The sequence below is a fragment of the Ovis aries genome, chromosome 3 (assembly GCF_016772045.2).
Source record: "Ovis aries strain OAR_USU_Benz2616 breed Rambouillet chromosome 3, ARS-UI_Ramb_v3.0, whole genome shotgun sequence".
NCBI classification, from domain to species: domain Eukaryota; kingdom Metazoa; phylum Chordata; class Mammalia; order Artiodactyla; family Bovidae; genus Ovis; species Ovis aries.
This window is the reverse complement of record NC_056056.1, coordinates 136,213,553-136,228,193: the sequence shown is the minus strand read 5'-3', so window position 1 is coordinate 136,228,193 and position 14,641 is coordinate 136,213,553. Positions and strand designations below refer to the sequence as shown.

Below are 14,641 nucleotides of genomic sequence, written 5' to 3'. Positions count from 1 at the left end.
CAGAGCTCTTCTCGATGGTTTTCCCTCCCGGATCATGAAAGCTGGAGGGAGTGGTCACACGCCTTTTCCGCTAGTTGCTCCCCTCTAGCCCACAGTCTCGCTGCCCTGAGCCTCCCGTGCCGGCGGGCCGGCCGGGCGGACAGGAGGGCGCACGGGGGGCGCGCGGGGGGGGGGCGGGGGGAGTTCCGGTTCCGGTTCTTTGTGCAGCTGCAGCAGCGGCTCCGGGAAAGATGGCGGCCCGGGCGGGTTTCCAGTCTGTGGCTCCGAGCGGCGGCGCCGGCGCCTCAGGAGGGGCGGGTGCGGCGGCTGCCCTGGGCCCGGGCGGGACACCGGGGCCTCCGGTGCGAATGGGCCCGGCGCCGGGTCAAGGGCTATACCGCTCCCCGATGCCTGGAGCGGCCTATCCGGTGAGTGGGGCAGGAGGAGGGGCGCGGGCCGGGGGCGGGGCCGAGCGGGGGCCTGGGAGTGACAGGGGTGGGGGGAGGAGGAGGAGGGACGCGCCTGGGAGGGATTCGGGCGCCGAGTTGGGGTCGGGGGAGACGCTGCGGGGAAGGGAAGGGAGGCTGTTAGCATCCCCACCTGCTCCTAGAGGCATTGTTTTCTTGGGGAGTCAGGATGTAAAACCAGGGTGGACGAAGTGAGGCCAGACGTGGGCCTGTGAGACCTTGAGTGCAAATGGACTAGGCAGGTCCAGTGCCCAGGAACACAGAAGGTGTAGCTGGCAAATTGAGGTCAGCTTCTGAGGAGATAGTGCCTGACAGTACTCTCTGAGTAAATATGGGACTAGAAGAGATGTCCAGTGTGCCAGATACAAAATAGACCGGGGGAGGGGGGCGATTTGAGTATAGTCTGGCTGTCTTTGCTTTGGGCCTATATTCTCCCGTGGAGTCAGAGCTGGAGCAGTGGAAGTTCCAATTACTTGGATATCAGAGAGGTAGAGGGCTCTCCTCCCACCCCACCATTGTGCTCCACCCCACCTTCCTGCCTTGTTTCATTCAAAGAACTCAGGCCTCCCCCACTTTCCCTTTCTTGGTGGGATTTGCAGGGGAAGCCATGACATCTCTAGGTCCTCTCCCCTCTGTAGAGACCAGGTATGCTACCAGGCAGCCGAATGACACCTCAGGGACCTTCCATGGGACCCCCTGGCTATGGGGGGAACCCTTCAGTCCGACCTGGCCTGGCCCAGTCAGGGATGGACCAGTCCCGCAAGAGACCTGCGCCTCAGCAGATCCAGCAGGTCCAGCAGCAGGCGGTCCAAAATCGGAACCACAAGTAAGATGATCCCAGGGTGGAGGGAGGGAGGGAGGAGGCCTGAGAGGACGCAGGTGCTGGGGTGCCTGAGCAGAGAAGCGCAGTGCCGTGTCAGCAGGCGGTACTCATTCTTGAAATAATTGCTTCGTGTTTGTTAGGGGCGGGGGTGTCTTTGATTTGAGACAAGCTTTGCAGTTTCTTCACTTTACTATAAATGGAGGTGCTGACAGCCTGTCTTCATGTTCTGGCTAGTTCCATCCCAACCTGATAACAGTATTTATTCCAAACAGTGCAAAAAAAAAGAAGATGGCTGACAAAATTCTACCTCAAAGGGTGAGTCCAGGGTATAGACCTTCTTGAGGTTGTGGTGAGTTGGAGAGTAGAGATGGTCAGCCTTAGATCCCAATGATATCTTTCTGTTCCCTAAGATTCGTGAACTGGTACCAGAATCCCAGGCCTATATGGATCTCTTGGCTTTTGAAAGGAAACTGGACCAGACTATCATGAGGAAACGGCTAGATATCCAGGAGGCCTTGAAACGTCCCATCAAGGTAACACAAGAGAGTACTAGGCAGAGAGCCAAAGGAGAGGACTCGGGAACCTTCAGCAGGCTTAGGATGAGAAATCAAAGGCATAGCACAGCTTTCCTTGGCATTTAAATTACATCTCTTCTGCCTACAAACTGAGAAGCGTAAGAACAGAACAGCAAAGGGGAAGGGGCTTTTGATAGTTCTTGCACCAGAAATATACCCTGTTGGTGTTTTTGCCGTAACTGCTCTGCCACCTTGGGAACCTGGCATCTTGCATGACTGTCTACTTGGCATCCCGGTGAATGCATTTGCACTGAGGCCCGTGGCCTGTGCTCCTCTTCTCATTGGAATCTGCATCCAGCCACCCCAGGGACTGGGTAGACAGTAAGCCAGTCTGTTAGGAGTCATTGTCGGGTTTGGGGGGACCCTTGTCTTCAACATCAAACCACTGAGGCCCCACTGTCAATCCTGTTTCTGCCTTCCTCAGCAAAAACGGAAGCTGCGAATTTTCATTTCTAACACTTTCAATCCGGCTAAGTCAGATGCTGAGGATGGGGAAGGGACGGTGGCTTCCTGGGAACTTCGGGTAGAAGGACGGCTCCTGGAGGATGTGAGTTCAAGGTCCACCGTGGTCGGTGTCCGGGGTGGGAGCTTCTGGGAACAAGCAGTATTGTCTGGTTGGCAGGAAGCCTGACTGGTGCTTACAGCTCCTGTTGGGAACAGCAGGGAGAGGGTCACTGTGTTCTCTGCACTAACAGACAATGGTTCTTTGTGTCTGGCTCCCACAGCTTGGCCCTCTCTGTGGTATCACATCGAGAACCTTATTGTGCTGGGATTTGATTTGTTGTTTACCTCTCTCCTGATGCTGCTAGCCATTGGATTTGGCAGTATCTGCAGATTTTTCAGTTATTTTTTTTCTTGTAAACCAAGTGAATTTGCACTTAACATTTGGGCCATGCTCTCTTCCCTGAGTCCTTGAGGTCCTTGATTTCTGCTGTGGCCTCTCCATCTTCCCAGCTCCTATTGGAAACAGCTCGCAGTTTATGTGGGATTGATTTCTGTGCCTGGCTCTTTGTTTTTTCATGGGGAACATCAGCTGCCAGGTGATAGCTTCCAACTTCCCACCCCAGAAGCTCCTTGGAGACGCTCACCTGCCATTCCCTTATACTCTCTGGCTCTCTATTTTTAGCTGTTCACAGGCAGGCCAGTGTGAACGCAGTTTTCAGAAGAAGCAGGGGTCAATGTCGGAGCCTCTGTTTTCTCTATATATGTCCAGTCCATCTGCCAGTGGTGCCATGTCATCCAGATAAAGCTGTTTTTGTTCTGGCTGCTTATTACCTGTGATTCATTTTTCCTCTAGAGTCAGAATTTTCTCTGTTCAGACTCGCTTTTTTCTGTGTAAAGGTTTGGCTTAACTTGCATCATTTCCCTTGGGAAAAAGAGGTGGGCAAGCCAATGACCCTATACACGTTATAGGCTGCTTCTTCGGGGTTCTGTTGCTACCGCAACTTGTTTAATAGACACCTACCTTGCCATTTCCTAAGATACACTCAGAAGACATTTTTGTTTTTTTCCCATTGCTTTTGTGGGTTCCTTGTTTATGGGACTTTGTTTTGGGGAATTTCTTCTGGTTTTTTCTAACATGACGTCTCATCTCTCTTTTCCAGTCAGCCTTGTCCAAATATGATGCCACCAAACAAAAGAGGAAGTTTTCTTCTTTTTTTAAATCCTTGGTGATCGAACTGGACAAAGACCTGTATGGACCAGACAACCATCTGGTGGAAGTGAGTAGTTCTGTCCTCTAGACTTTGGCTTTATCAGTAGTGGATGATGGCCTTGGGAGCTAAACTTCAATGTCTAGGGAGAGGGGCGTGGGTACCTCCAATGCAGTTTGCACATTGGCCTCCAGGTGGCACTAGATGTTTGGTTTTGGTACTGTTTGGACCCAAGAGTTCTTATAGTCTGACTTGTCCCACCTTTTAAATTTAATTATCTTGATTGCTGCCCCCACTCTCAAGAGAAAGTCTAATGGAGGCTTTTTATACATGCCAGGAATGGTGAGATGTAGCTCTCCACATGCCATTCATCTTTTTTCCTGGTAACAAGTGCTGTGTTTAAGGGGTTCATTAATAGGATTTAGTCCTTACCAAGGCTACTTCTTCTCTTTTTGGAGAAGGCAATGGCACCCCACTCCAGTACTCTTGCCTGGAAAATCCCATAGACGGAGGAGCCTGGTGGGCTGCAGTCCGTGGGGTTGCTAAGAGTCAGACACAACTGAGTGGCTTCACTTTCACTTTTCACTTTCATGCATTGGAGAAGGAAATGGCAACCCACTCCAGTGTTCTTGCCTGGAGAATCCCAGGGACGGGGGAGCCTGGTGGGCTGCCATCTACGGGGTCGCACAGAGTCGGACACAACTGAAGCGACTTAGCAGCAGCAGCAGCGAGGCTACTTTTACAGATCTGCTGCTTGCTTTTGGTTCTTGCTTTGTTTAGATTCACATTCCAAATCATCAAAAATTCTTTATTATAATGCCTGATTACATAGTGTTCTAAAGACCTTGTTAGCAGCAGTGTTCTTTGTGATACAGTCAAAACAAGAATGAGATAGTCGAGCACTCCAAGTGAACTTAACCTGCTCCTTTCTTTGCCAGTGTAGCCGCAGCCCCTTAACCTCAACCACTAAGAAACATGGGAAGGTCTTTACCATCTAATAAGGGAAGTAAGTCATAGAATCAATAGAAATTTGTAAATATATTTAACTTTATAGCAGTAGAGCATAGTGCCTGAGAATGTGGACTGTGGACTCCAACACACCAGAGCTCAGATAACAGCTCCACCACTTATTGGCTGTTGACCTTGGGCAGCTTGCTTCATTCTTGTAAGCATTAGTTTTCTCATCTGTAAAATAGGTTTAATCATGCCTTTCTCATATGGATGTTGTGGGGATTCAATATGATAATCCAAGTACATGTCCTAGAATACTTTGGCACATAGTAAGTACTCAGTAGATGATAGCTATGTTATTTTACTGTACAAGTGTATATTATCCATTTTATGGATAAAATTATCACTGAAAATACAGGCTAATTTAAATGTGACCCTGAGCAGTCAGAATTAAAATGTCTGTCTCCTTATAGACAGGAATCCCAAAGTCATATGCGGTTTTTTAAAATGTCTCATGGTGTTGCTCTTCTCCAGTAGCCTCATTAATCAAAGTTGAAAATTCAGTCATTACAGAAGCTCTTCCCTCCCACCCCAGCTCTTCCTCTGGGAGAGCACCCCCTGACATCTTCCTCTCTGTAGTGGCACAGGACCGCCACTACCCAGGAGACGGACGGCTTCCAGGTGAAGCGGCCAGGAGACGTGAATGTGCGGTGCACTGTCCTGCTGATGCTGGACTACCAGGTATCTGCTGCCCTGAGGAGGCCCAGCTTTCAGCCCCATCCCATCAGCAGTCTGACATTTAAAGGCAGTTTAAGTCCAGTTCAGGGAATTTGCCATCAGACCGTTAGCTCCCTGGATATCTTTAAGGGATAGGGTCTTAGTCATTTCTGAGTTCCTCTTCGTGTTTTTCTGCTCCAGAGAAAGCACAACATGCATGCCTGTTGAATGGCATGAATGTGTGGCCACACCAAGTGCCCCATAATAGCACATAGACTCAGCTCACTAGCTTCACCTCTGCACCCTCGTTCTCTCCAGCCTCCTCAGTTTAAATTAGACCCTCGTCTGGCTCGGCTCCTGGGCATCCACACCCAGACCCGTCCGGTGATCATTCAAGCACTGTGGCAGTATATTAAGACACACAAGCTCCAGGACCCACATGAGCGGGAGTTTGTCATTTGTGACAAGTACCTCCAGCAGGTGAGAAAAGTTTCCACTCTTTTCTCAAGTCCACTGCAGCACCAGTTGTACTCTTAGCTGCTTCTCCTCTTTCCCACAGATCTTTGAGTCTCAACGTATGAAGTTTTCAGAGATTCCCCAACGGCTCCATGCCTTGCTTATGCCACCTGAGCCCATCATCATTAATCATGTCATCAGGTAAGCATGTGTACGCAAGGCAGTGTGTGCTGGAGCTGGCTTGTACCACCTGCGCAAGTCAGTTCTCAGAATTTTTAGGAAATTTATAAGCAGGTTGTTAAACACAGTCATTATTTAGGATTATATAAACTTGCGATTAAATACATTATATAAAAAATAAGTGTAAATGTACTCAGAAGGTCATCATATCTGAGTTGTTATATTGGTTTACCGGTGTTTGGGCTTCCCTGGTGGCTCAGATGGTAAAGAATCTGCCTGCAATGCAGGAGACCCAGGTTCAATCCCTGAGTCAGGAAAATACCTGGAGAAGAGAATGGCAACCCACTCCAGTATTCTTGCCTGGAGAATTCCATGGACAGAGGAGCCGGGCTGGTTACAGTCCGTGGAGTCTCAAAGAGTCAGACACGACTGAGCAACTGACATACACATACTGGTGTGTGTTTTTGAAGTTACTTCTGTCTCTTGTGTCTGTGTGGTGGAAATACTGTCTAATGATGTGTTACTGCACATCCCTTCCCAATTCCTCGATGAGTGATATAATGTCAGCATCTTGAAATCAACCGTGTGGAGAATATTTAAAACACAGAAATTAGCAAATGCTCCAAGTCAGGGTTTTTTCTTACCGTTCTTTTTCTCTTTTGGAGAATCAGTTATTAGAATTTATCAGCTCATCACTGATGAACTCCTGTCTTTTCTCTGGGTGGTAGGACATTCCAGTCTGAGACTCCAACTCCCATTACCTCTGTCTGCTTTTCTGTTCAGAAGATGGATGAACAAGGCATGTTTAGGCAGATAGTGAAAGAAGGCACTTTCTCCTCAGAGCACCATGCCTTCTGGCTCTACATAGTCTTTGCCTTCTTTCCCTTACTCCATATTAACTCCAGTAAAGCTGTCCTTTCGCTAGACCCTGAACCATCATCACTCAGCTGATAGTAATTCCTACAACCCATACGCTGGGTCAGTAGAAGCTAGTTTGTCCTATATTCATGTGGTTAAATTTAGGCCACGTTTTATTTTGTGTGGTGTGTGTTTACTTGAATGTATTTTCAGAGTCAGTTTAAGTTTAATAAGTAAAGATACTGTAGCAGTGGTCTCTTTGTGGGGAAGGAGAAACTTACTTTTCATTGGCTATCTTTTGTACCATTTGACTTTTTACCATTACTACTGAGGCTTATATGCAGTATATTGCACCCAGTTAAAATCTGATGATTTTTGGCTGATGTGCACATCCTATAGCTACCACCGCAGGGAGAGTACAGAGCATTTCTGTCACACCAGCAAGGTCTCTGGTACCCTTTTGCAGTCAACTCCTTGCCCTTCAGTCTAAGACTTATGTAATTAGGTCTTAGGGAACAAGCCCTTTACCAGGCCCCCTTGGTTTCCTCCTCAGTGTTGACCCGAATGATCAGAAGAAGACAGCTTGTTATGACATTGATGTGGAAGTGGATGATACCTTGAAGACCCAGATGAATTCTTTTCTGCTGTCTACTGCCAGCCAGCAGGAGATTGCTACCCTAGACAACAAGGTAGGGACCATGGCCTGGATGGTTGGGTGTCACCAGCCCTCTATCACAGCTTCTTGGCTTCTTTGATTTTTGATATTCGTTCAAAATATGTTGATACCCAATATATGCTGGGCACTCTGGTGCTGGTTGGAGCCAGACGCACATAAGTTCTGATTCTTAACTATATCTCTTAATAGCTTTGAGCCTCAGTTTCTGATCTGTGAAACCATAATGCCTATTTTTCTAAAGTTGTTATGAGGATTAAATGAGACAATGTATGTGAAGACATGACGTTGTATCTGGCACATAAAAACAAATGGCGGCTGCTGCTTCTGTTGTTATTACCGTGAACGTTATTAGACATAGTCCATGCAAGTAAAGCCAGAAAGGCTCTGGGAACACAAAGGAAAACAGAAAGGCTTTCTTGGAAGAGGTGATGCCCCAACCTAATCTTGAAGGACATGGGAGTCAACATGGGAGTTGGACTATAAAGAAAACTAAGCACCAGAGAATTGATGCTTTTGAACTGTGGTGCTGGAGAAGACTCTTGAGAGTCTCTTGGACTGCAAGATCAAACCAGTCAATCCTAAAAGAAATCAGTCCTGAATATTCATTGGAAGGACTGATGCTGAAGCTGAAACTCCCAATACTTTGGCCACCTGATGCGAAGAACTGACTCCTTGGAAAAGACCCTGATGCTGGGAAAGATTGAAGGCAGGAGAAGGGGAAGACAGAGGATGAGATGGCTGGATGGCATCACCGAGTCAATGGACATGAGTTTGAGCAAGCTCTAGGAGTTGGTGATGGACAGGGAGGCCTGGCGTGCTGCAGTCCATGGGGTCGCAAAGAGTCGGACACAACTGAGCGACTGAACTGAACTGATGGGAGTCAAGAAAAGGGGAGAAAGGATGATGGTACTTGAGGGTGTGGGGGGCAGAGGACATTCCAGGAAGAGGGAGCAGGGCATATGCAGGCCCAGAGATGAGCAGAGAACCTGGCATGTTGAAGAAACACCAGCTCTTCACTGTGTTAGATAAAGCTCGGGGTGCCAGGGGGAAGAAATGAGAGGGAAGCAGGAACCTAGTCCTGAAACCGCTTTGAGGCAGGGTAAACTGGTTTATACTTTGTCCTGAAAATGGGAGGGCCTGGTGCTGTTTTATTTAGAATGCTCACTGGCAGGATAGTGGGAGGTGAACTGTAAGGGGGTCAGATCTGGGGGAAGGAAGCCTAGGTGGGGGATGGTGCAATAATGCGCATGATGTATGCTATGGGCCTAACCTTACGGCGCTGATCGTGAGGACGGATGGACGTGAGCAGCTAGGTTTGGGAGGTGTTGAGGTGGAACTGTAGGGATCTGGACACTGGATGGAGAGGTGGGGTGAGGTGTGAGGGAGAAGAGGTGTTATGAAGACCTCCAGGTTTTCAGCTGGAGTGTGCAGTTGTAGTCATTCAGATTGGGAGCAGGAGAAGCAAGCCTTGGGAAAAGGTAGTGCTTTTGTTTTGGGGAGTTTAAGGTGTCTTGAGGTGTCAAGCAGATGCATCAGTAGGAGTGTAGAAAATGGTCTGTGATCTGCAGCCTGGGGACTCGTTACCGTCAGTGGTGCTGGAAGACATACAAGTAGATGAAATTACCAGGAAGAGAGTGGAGCATCAGCGAACAAAACCCACGGACCACAGCTGCAGAGACAGCCCTGTGTACCACTTTTTTTCTACCTGAGAGTTTCCGTTTGTGCTGTGGATTAAAAATTTCCCATGTAGTGTCATCCACAGTGGACATGGTGCAGACTGTAAGGAAAACTTCACACACGGGCGGTGGACAGAGACAGCGCCAAGCGCCAGAGCAGGTGGGGCCCTGGGCAGCAGTGCCATTTGGGGGCTGCATTCTGTTCCTTGGTTGGGAGTGGCACAAGGAGAAGTCATACATTGCCTGCCACTTAACTTTGCTTTTCCCCAACGTGGAAATGTTACGAACTTCCTTTCCTTCTTCCTTTCAGATCCATGAGACAATAGAGACTATCAATCAGCTGAAGACCCAGCGGGAGTTCATGCTGAGCTTTGCCAGAGACCCTCAGGGTTTCATCAACGACTGGCTACAGTCCCAGTGCCGGGACCTCAAGGTAGGGAACCGGGGACAGGTGCAGAGAGACTTGGGCCCAAGAGGCACATGTCTGCTCTGTGTCTGTAGCGTGTGGTGGAGAGCCGGGGAGAGGCGAAGGGCCAGACTTCCTTCAGCGTGTTCTAGTAGGGAAATGGAAATGAAACCGTCAAGTGTTTATCTCGTATTTACTGTGTGCTGTCACTGTGCTCACGTTGTAGGGGATACAGACTGCAAAACTCGGCCCCTGCTTTCAAAGTAGCATCCATTCTGTTTGAGAAACCAGGCTAATGGGATTTTAAAAGTAATAAATCATGTGCGACATTATCAGAATTTCACCGGTACCAATAAGATGAAACAAAGGAGAAGGGAGATTGGTGAGACTAGGATAGCTTGGAAAGGCTTTCTGGAGAATTTGGGATTTGAGAGAGGGGTGCTCTCTGAGAGGAGCTCGCAGAGAGAGGAGCACCGCAGGCTCAGGCAGGAAGGCAGGAGTGAGCACAGTATGTGAGACGCCCTCAGTTCTCGCCTGTCCTGTGCTGACTGCAGCCAGCCTGGCCAGAGGAGCAGGGCACGGGGGTGCCAGGAAGGATCCCTGAACAAGGCAGGGGCTTGTCCACAGCATGAGTGGCTTGGGGTGCTGTTTTAGTGGTTTAGTAAAGTACCACGGCTCCCGTGGCTTAAACAAGGGAAATGGATGGTCTCACAGTTCTGGAGGCTAGAGCCTGAAGTCACAGTGTCAGCAGGGTTTGGCCCCTTCCAAGGGTGGGGAGGGAGAGTCTGTTCCAGGCCTCTCTCCTGGCTTTTAGTCGCTCAGGTGCTTCTTGGTTGGCAGCTGGTGTTCTCCATGTGTGTTCCCCTTGTCTTTCCTCTGTACGTGTCTGTCTCTGTGTCTGAGTTTCCCCTTTTTATTAAGATACCCATCATTGGATCAGGCCCACCCTAATGACCTTATCCTAACTTGATCATCTGCAGAGACCCTATTTCCAAAGAAGGTCACATTCACAGGTACCGGGGGGTTAGGAGTTCAGTATCTTTTAGGGGACACTGTTCAGTCCATAACAGATGACAAGGAAGGAAACAAGCCTGTTCTCTCTCCCGCTTCCTGTTCTGTCTCAGGTCATGACTGATGTGGTGGGTAACTCAGAGGAGGAACGCCGAGCAGAGTTCTACTTCCAGCCTTGGGCCCAGGAGGCTGTGTGTCGATACTTCTACTCCAAGGTAGGCACCTGGGGTGCAGAGGGGAGACCGACAAAAGGCAAGGGGTCTGCACCTGGTGGGGCTCAGTAGCTTCAAGAACAACTTGTGGTTTGTCTCATCCTCCACTCCCGCCACTATTTTCTCCTTAGGTGCAGCAGAGACGGCAAGAATTAGAGCAAGCCCTGGGGATCCGAAATACATAGGGCTTCTCCCACAGCCCTCATTGGCTGCACCGATTTCTTTATTGGGCCCTGTGCTGCCTGCCTTATGGCACCTGCCTTGGTCTTGCTTGGGGCTTTCCAGGGGATGCTGTCGGTTCTAAGACAACACCAGAATGAAGAGGGTCTCACGTGACACCGGCTCTCCTCTTCTCCCACCCCATCCCTTCCTATCCCCAGCTTCCCTTTGCCCTACAAAGTTCCCATGTGCCTCTCCCCTCCCCTGGTCTGCATAGGACCTCTAGATAGTATTAGAGAGAGAACCTGTAGTGGTAATCAGTGCATTGAATGGATTGGGCCTAAGGCCAAGTGGTCTTCAAGGGGACCAGCTACACTGATCCTGCCCTTCAGAGACCCAGGAGTTGGGAGCTATAGCCCCTTCTCCACGACTCAGGCCTGAGGGCACTCTATAAGCTAGTTGATCTTGGCTCTCCTGATAACAGAATCCAGTTTCCTTCCTTCCCTCCACAGGTATGGAGCAAACTCTCCCTTCCCTTGTTGCCCTCTAGCACTAAAGGAACCCTGGCTCTTGGGCTCCACTGTGCCCCAGGTCAGTCGGCAGCCCTCCAGATGGGCCTGCTGTCTCAGTGCTCCTCCCCTCCCTTACAGGGGGTCCACATCAGTATTAGAGTTTGTTCTCGTAGTATTGCTCCCGCCCAGCACACTCCCTGTAGCTGCTGTTGAGGATTCCCTCCTGTCTGTCCTAACTGAGGGCATTCGGGTGGGGGAATCTTGCCTTTCCCTGTCAGAGCCCCGGGGACCTCACCTAGGGTGCTGTCATTGCCAGCAGAGGCTGTTCCTTTCTGCTGTAGCGTGGAGGTGTGATTCATTCATTCACTCCACCCTGCCTCCCCCATCCCTTCATGGAGAAACAGGCCTGCAATCAAACGGGTAAAAGCCCTGGGCCATCCCTGTCTTCCTGCCCCTTGTCTGCCCAGTTGACACCCACTGGTGACTGCTAGGGCACTGAGGAGTGAAAGCGCCTAGGGCTGGAGAGAGCTCTGACTCGGGTTTGTGACTCTTCCCTCTCCCTGCCTCACAGGATTGTGACCCCCAGCCCCCGCCCTCAAAGCTTCAGACCCCTCAGGTAGCAGCAGGACCTTGTTGTGTGATCTTGGCCCCTTGGAACTGAGATGGTTTTGCATCTTTCCAGGAGAGCCTCAAATTCTTCCAGGTTGTATCACCCCCCCGAGTTAGCATATCCCAGGCTCGCAGACTCAACACAGCAGGGTGGGAGACAGCTGGGCACAGAGGGGGAATTCCGTTCGGCATGGGCTGTAAACCTGCAGAACTGACAAAGCCCCTGCTTCCCCACCCCCTCCTCAGGCTCCTGCGAGCACATCCCCCAGCCCTGTATCCCTGCCTGTTCCACGCTGGGGACAGCAGTACTCTCTCCCCATCTTCTTCCAGTCATTAATCCTCCCCTTCCCGAAAGGTTCTCCCCACAGTGACACTGGACAGCCTCTGTCCCTGGGGCTGGAACCATGAGAAGGAAGCTCAGCACTCCTACAGTGTCCCTGTTGAAGATAACTGTTTTTATTAACTGAATTATTATGTTTTTTTCATGGACCAAAATTTTTTTTGTACTGCCCCCTTATCAGTGTCACCCAGTTTTAATAAAAGAATCTTCTGAAGAACGGGTCCCCCTCCGTACTGACGGAGAGCTCTTCCCTGAGTGTTCTCCAATGCCATTAGCCATGCTCATGGTGTTTGTTCATTTGACAAGTGTTTATTGAGCACCTGCTGTGCGCCATCTGTGGTTCCAGGCACTGGGGATATGGTGGAAAATAAGGTTTCTACCCTATGGGTCTCAAAGTTTTGCCTTAGAGCTTGTTCTGTCAGCCCCAGTGGTCCAAGCAGGGCAGATGCTGGCTGAGATTAGCAGGCTTCATCACTGCATCTGAGTCCTGCCCTCAGTTCCTGTTAAGTGGCACTGACATCCTCTCCCTTGTGCTTCTGCATTCCCCAGGGTATCCTTGGGCACCCGTGATCCCATACACTCGATGATCCTGAGCCTCTAGAGTGCTCAGGGCTCCCATCTGCACACGGGCCGGAGACGTTTGTGTTCTCTGTGCCTGTCACTCTTTAACGTTCCACTCTCTCAACCCTGAGTAAGATTTTGGTTCTTAAGACTGGCGTGGATGTGCTCTGCTATCATCCTGGTACTGTAGATGGCCAACCCCTCACTAGTAGAGCTAACACTCTCAGGGTTGGTTCCCAGTAGCAGAAGCAGGAAGTTCTGCCTCTGTTGCCATCATAATAGGCTTGCTTCCCACCAGGTGGCTCTTTGCTTTCCTCCTCTGTGCCATTATCTAGTTTGGTTCTAACCAAGAAGGGAATTTAAGATACAGGACGAAGGCAACCACATTTCAAAACTAACTAAAAAGTTAACCTTTGCTTCCGTGGATGTGAATACTCAAGTATTGCCTATGTGCAGTCAAACCCAGCAAGGATACAACCACTGTTCCCAGTCTGGAATGTGGGGGTTTATCAGACTTGAGTAGGAAAAGCAGAAGTGTGTGTGGGTGATAACTTGGAGTGGAAAAAATTGATGTCAAGGACATTGAAATGGCATCTGTTTTCACCCAGGCTAATTACATGTGTAATGAATGGCTGATGAACCATTATTAATTTCAAGCAAATAATCTACAGTTTGCTCTTGGGAAAAGAACTCTTGTGTAACAGATAAGTTCCTGTGACAAGCTAATTCTGAATCTCTGCACACTTCATTCCTATATAAATGAACAAATTCTTTGTCTCCTAAAAATGATTGTAGGGAGAAAATGAGAGATGAAAACATTTAGGCAAAAACACGAGGTTATTTTATGCATAAACATCCATTCTTTGGGGTTCTCATCCTATGTGCCAGGGACACAAGCATTCTTTCTCTTCATCACCCATAATCGGAGCTCGCAGCTGGCAGCCTGGCACTGGTGCCTTTTTCTCAATGCCAGGGTAATAACAGTAATCTACAGGAAGCTGGCTATGTAGTAGGCTTAATTTTGTTCCTAAGAGAAATCAGCTGCTGATTTCATCTATGTCCCTGTAAGGGAACTCCCTGGCCATGGGAGCAGAGTATGGTGGGCTTTTCCAGGGCAGTCCCTAGAACTCAGAAACCATTTCTCCCCAGTCTTGGTCTCAGGGCCACTGACCCTGATTCAGTGGTTGCACACAGACTCCCCTCTGGCCCAGTACTTGGCACAGTTTGCGGCCAGCAACAGCCCAATGGGACGGAAACACCCACTCAGCAGTTGGCCAAGCCAGGAGGTCAGCACGTGAGCACACAGTGGTGTCTGCCTTCCAGGCCAAGGTGCACAGACAGCTGGAGTGTTAGGGGCCTTTGCCCCGCTCTCCACATCAGCCTAGAAACAGAAGCTCGCTGCTTAAACATTGCTGTGGGCAACGTAGAGCCTTGAGCTACTCAGTGTGTCCCTTGCACTCTCCCTCCTCCCAAAAGCACACACCCCACTTAGTCTCAGTTACAGCATCTGAGACCACAAGGCTCTACAAGGCTCACAGCTGCCCCAGGTCCTGCCTCCCTCCCCTTTCTGGCTTCTGCAAAATAGCCACTAAGCTGAAGGAGCCCCTGGCATGGTAGTAGCTGGGAAACCCCAGAGAGAAGTGAAGGAAGCTCAGTACCTCTCAAGGACAGTGAACACTGGGGCTGCCTGCCTTCTTCTGTCCTCCTCAAGCCCAGAGTCTGCAAAAGACTTGTGGACCCTTCGCGTCCAACTTTAACCCTTCCTGCCCTCCTTTCTGGAAAGCATTCAGGTGAGGAGAGACCCAGTGGTGGGTTCTGTTT

General features: G+C 49.7%; 1 protein-coding gene across 3 annotated transcripts; it reads left to right on the top strand.

Moving 5' to 3' along the window:
* The first annotated feature begins 201 nt into the window (after positions 1-201).
* SMARCD1 (SWI/SNF related, matrix associated, actin dependent regulator of chromatin, subfamily d, member 1) lies at positions 202-12,476 on the top strand. 3 transcript variants are annotated; one of them, XM_027967344.2, is made up of 13 exons: positions 202-407; positions 1,085-1,272; positions 1,542-1,584; positions 1,680-1,802; positions 2,269-2,391; positions 3,449-3,565; positions 5,087-5,188; positions 5,483-5,644; positions 5,724-5,821; positions 7,212-7,347; positions 9,321-9,443; positions 10,541-10,642; positions 10,771-12,476. In XM_027967344.2, exons 1-13 carry the CDS (start codon positions 231-233, stop codon positions 10,822-10,824), a joined length of 1,548 nt encoding a protein of 515 aa, XP_027823145.1. In that variant the 5' UTR covers positions 202-230; the 3' UTR covers positions 10,825-12,476. The 3 variants fall into 3 exon arrangements, with proteins under 3 accessions (XP_027823145.1, XP_060268597.1, XP_060268598.1); XM_060412614.1 differs by having other exon boundaries at positions 9,321-12,476; XM_060412615.1 differs by having other exon boundaries at positions 1,526-1,584; positions 9,321-12,476.
* Positions 12,477-14,641: the final 2,165 nt, after the last annotated feature.

Bases quoted from the DNA above. Each gene is read 5' to 3' on its own strand.
- SMARCD1 (XM_060412614.1), top strand. From the start codon at position 231: ATGGCGGCCCGGGCGGGTTTCCAGTCTGTGGCTCCGAGCGGCGGCGCC. The intron at 2,392-3,448 runs GTGAGTTCAAGG...TCTCTTTTCCAG, and splicing joins AAGGACGGCTCCTGGAGGAT to TCAGCCTTGTCCAAATATGA. The intron at 7,348-9,320 runs GTAGGGACCATG...TCTTCCTTTCAG, and splicing joins TTGCTACCCTAGACAACAAG to ATCCATGAGACAATAGAGAC.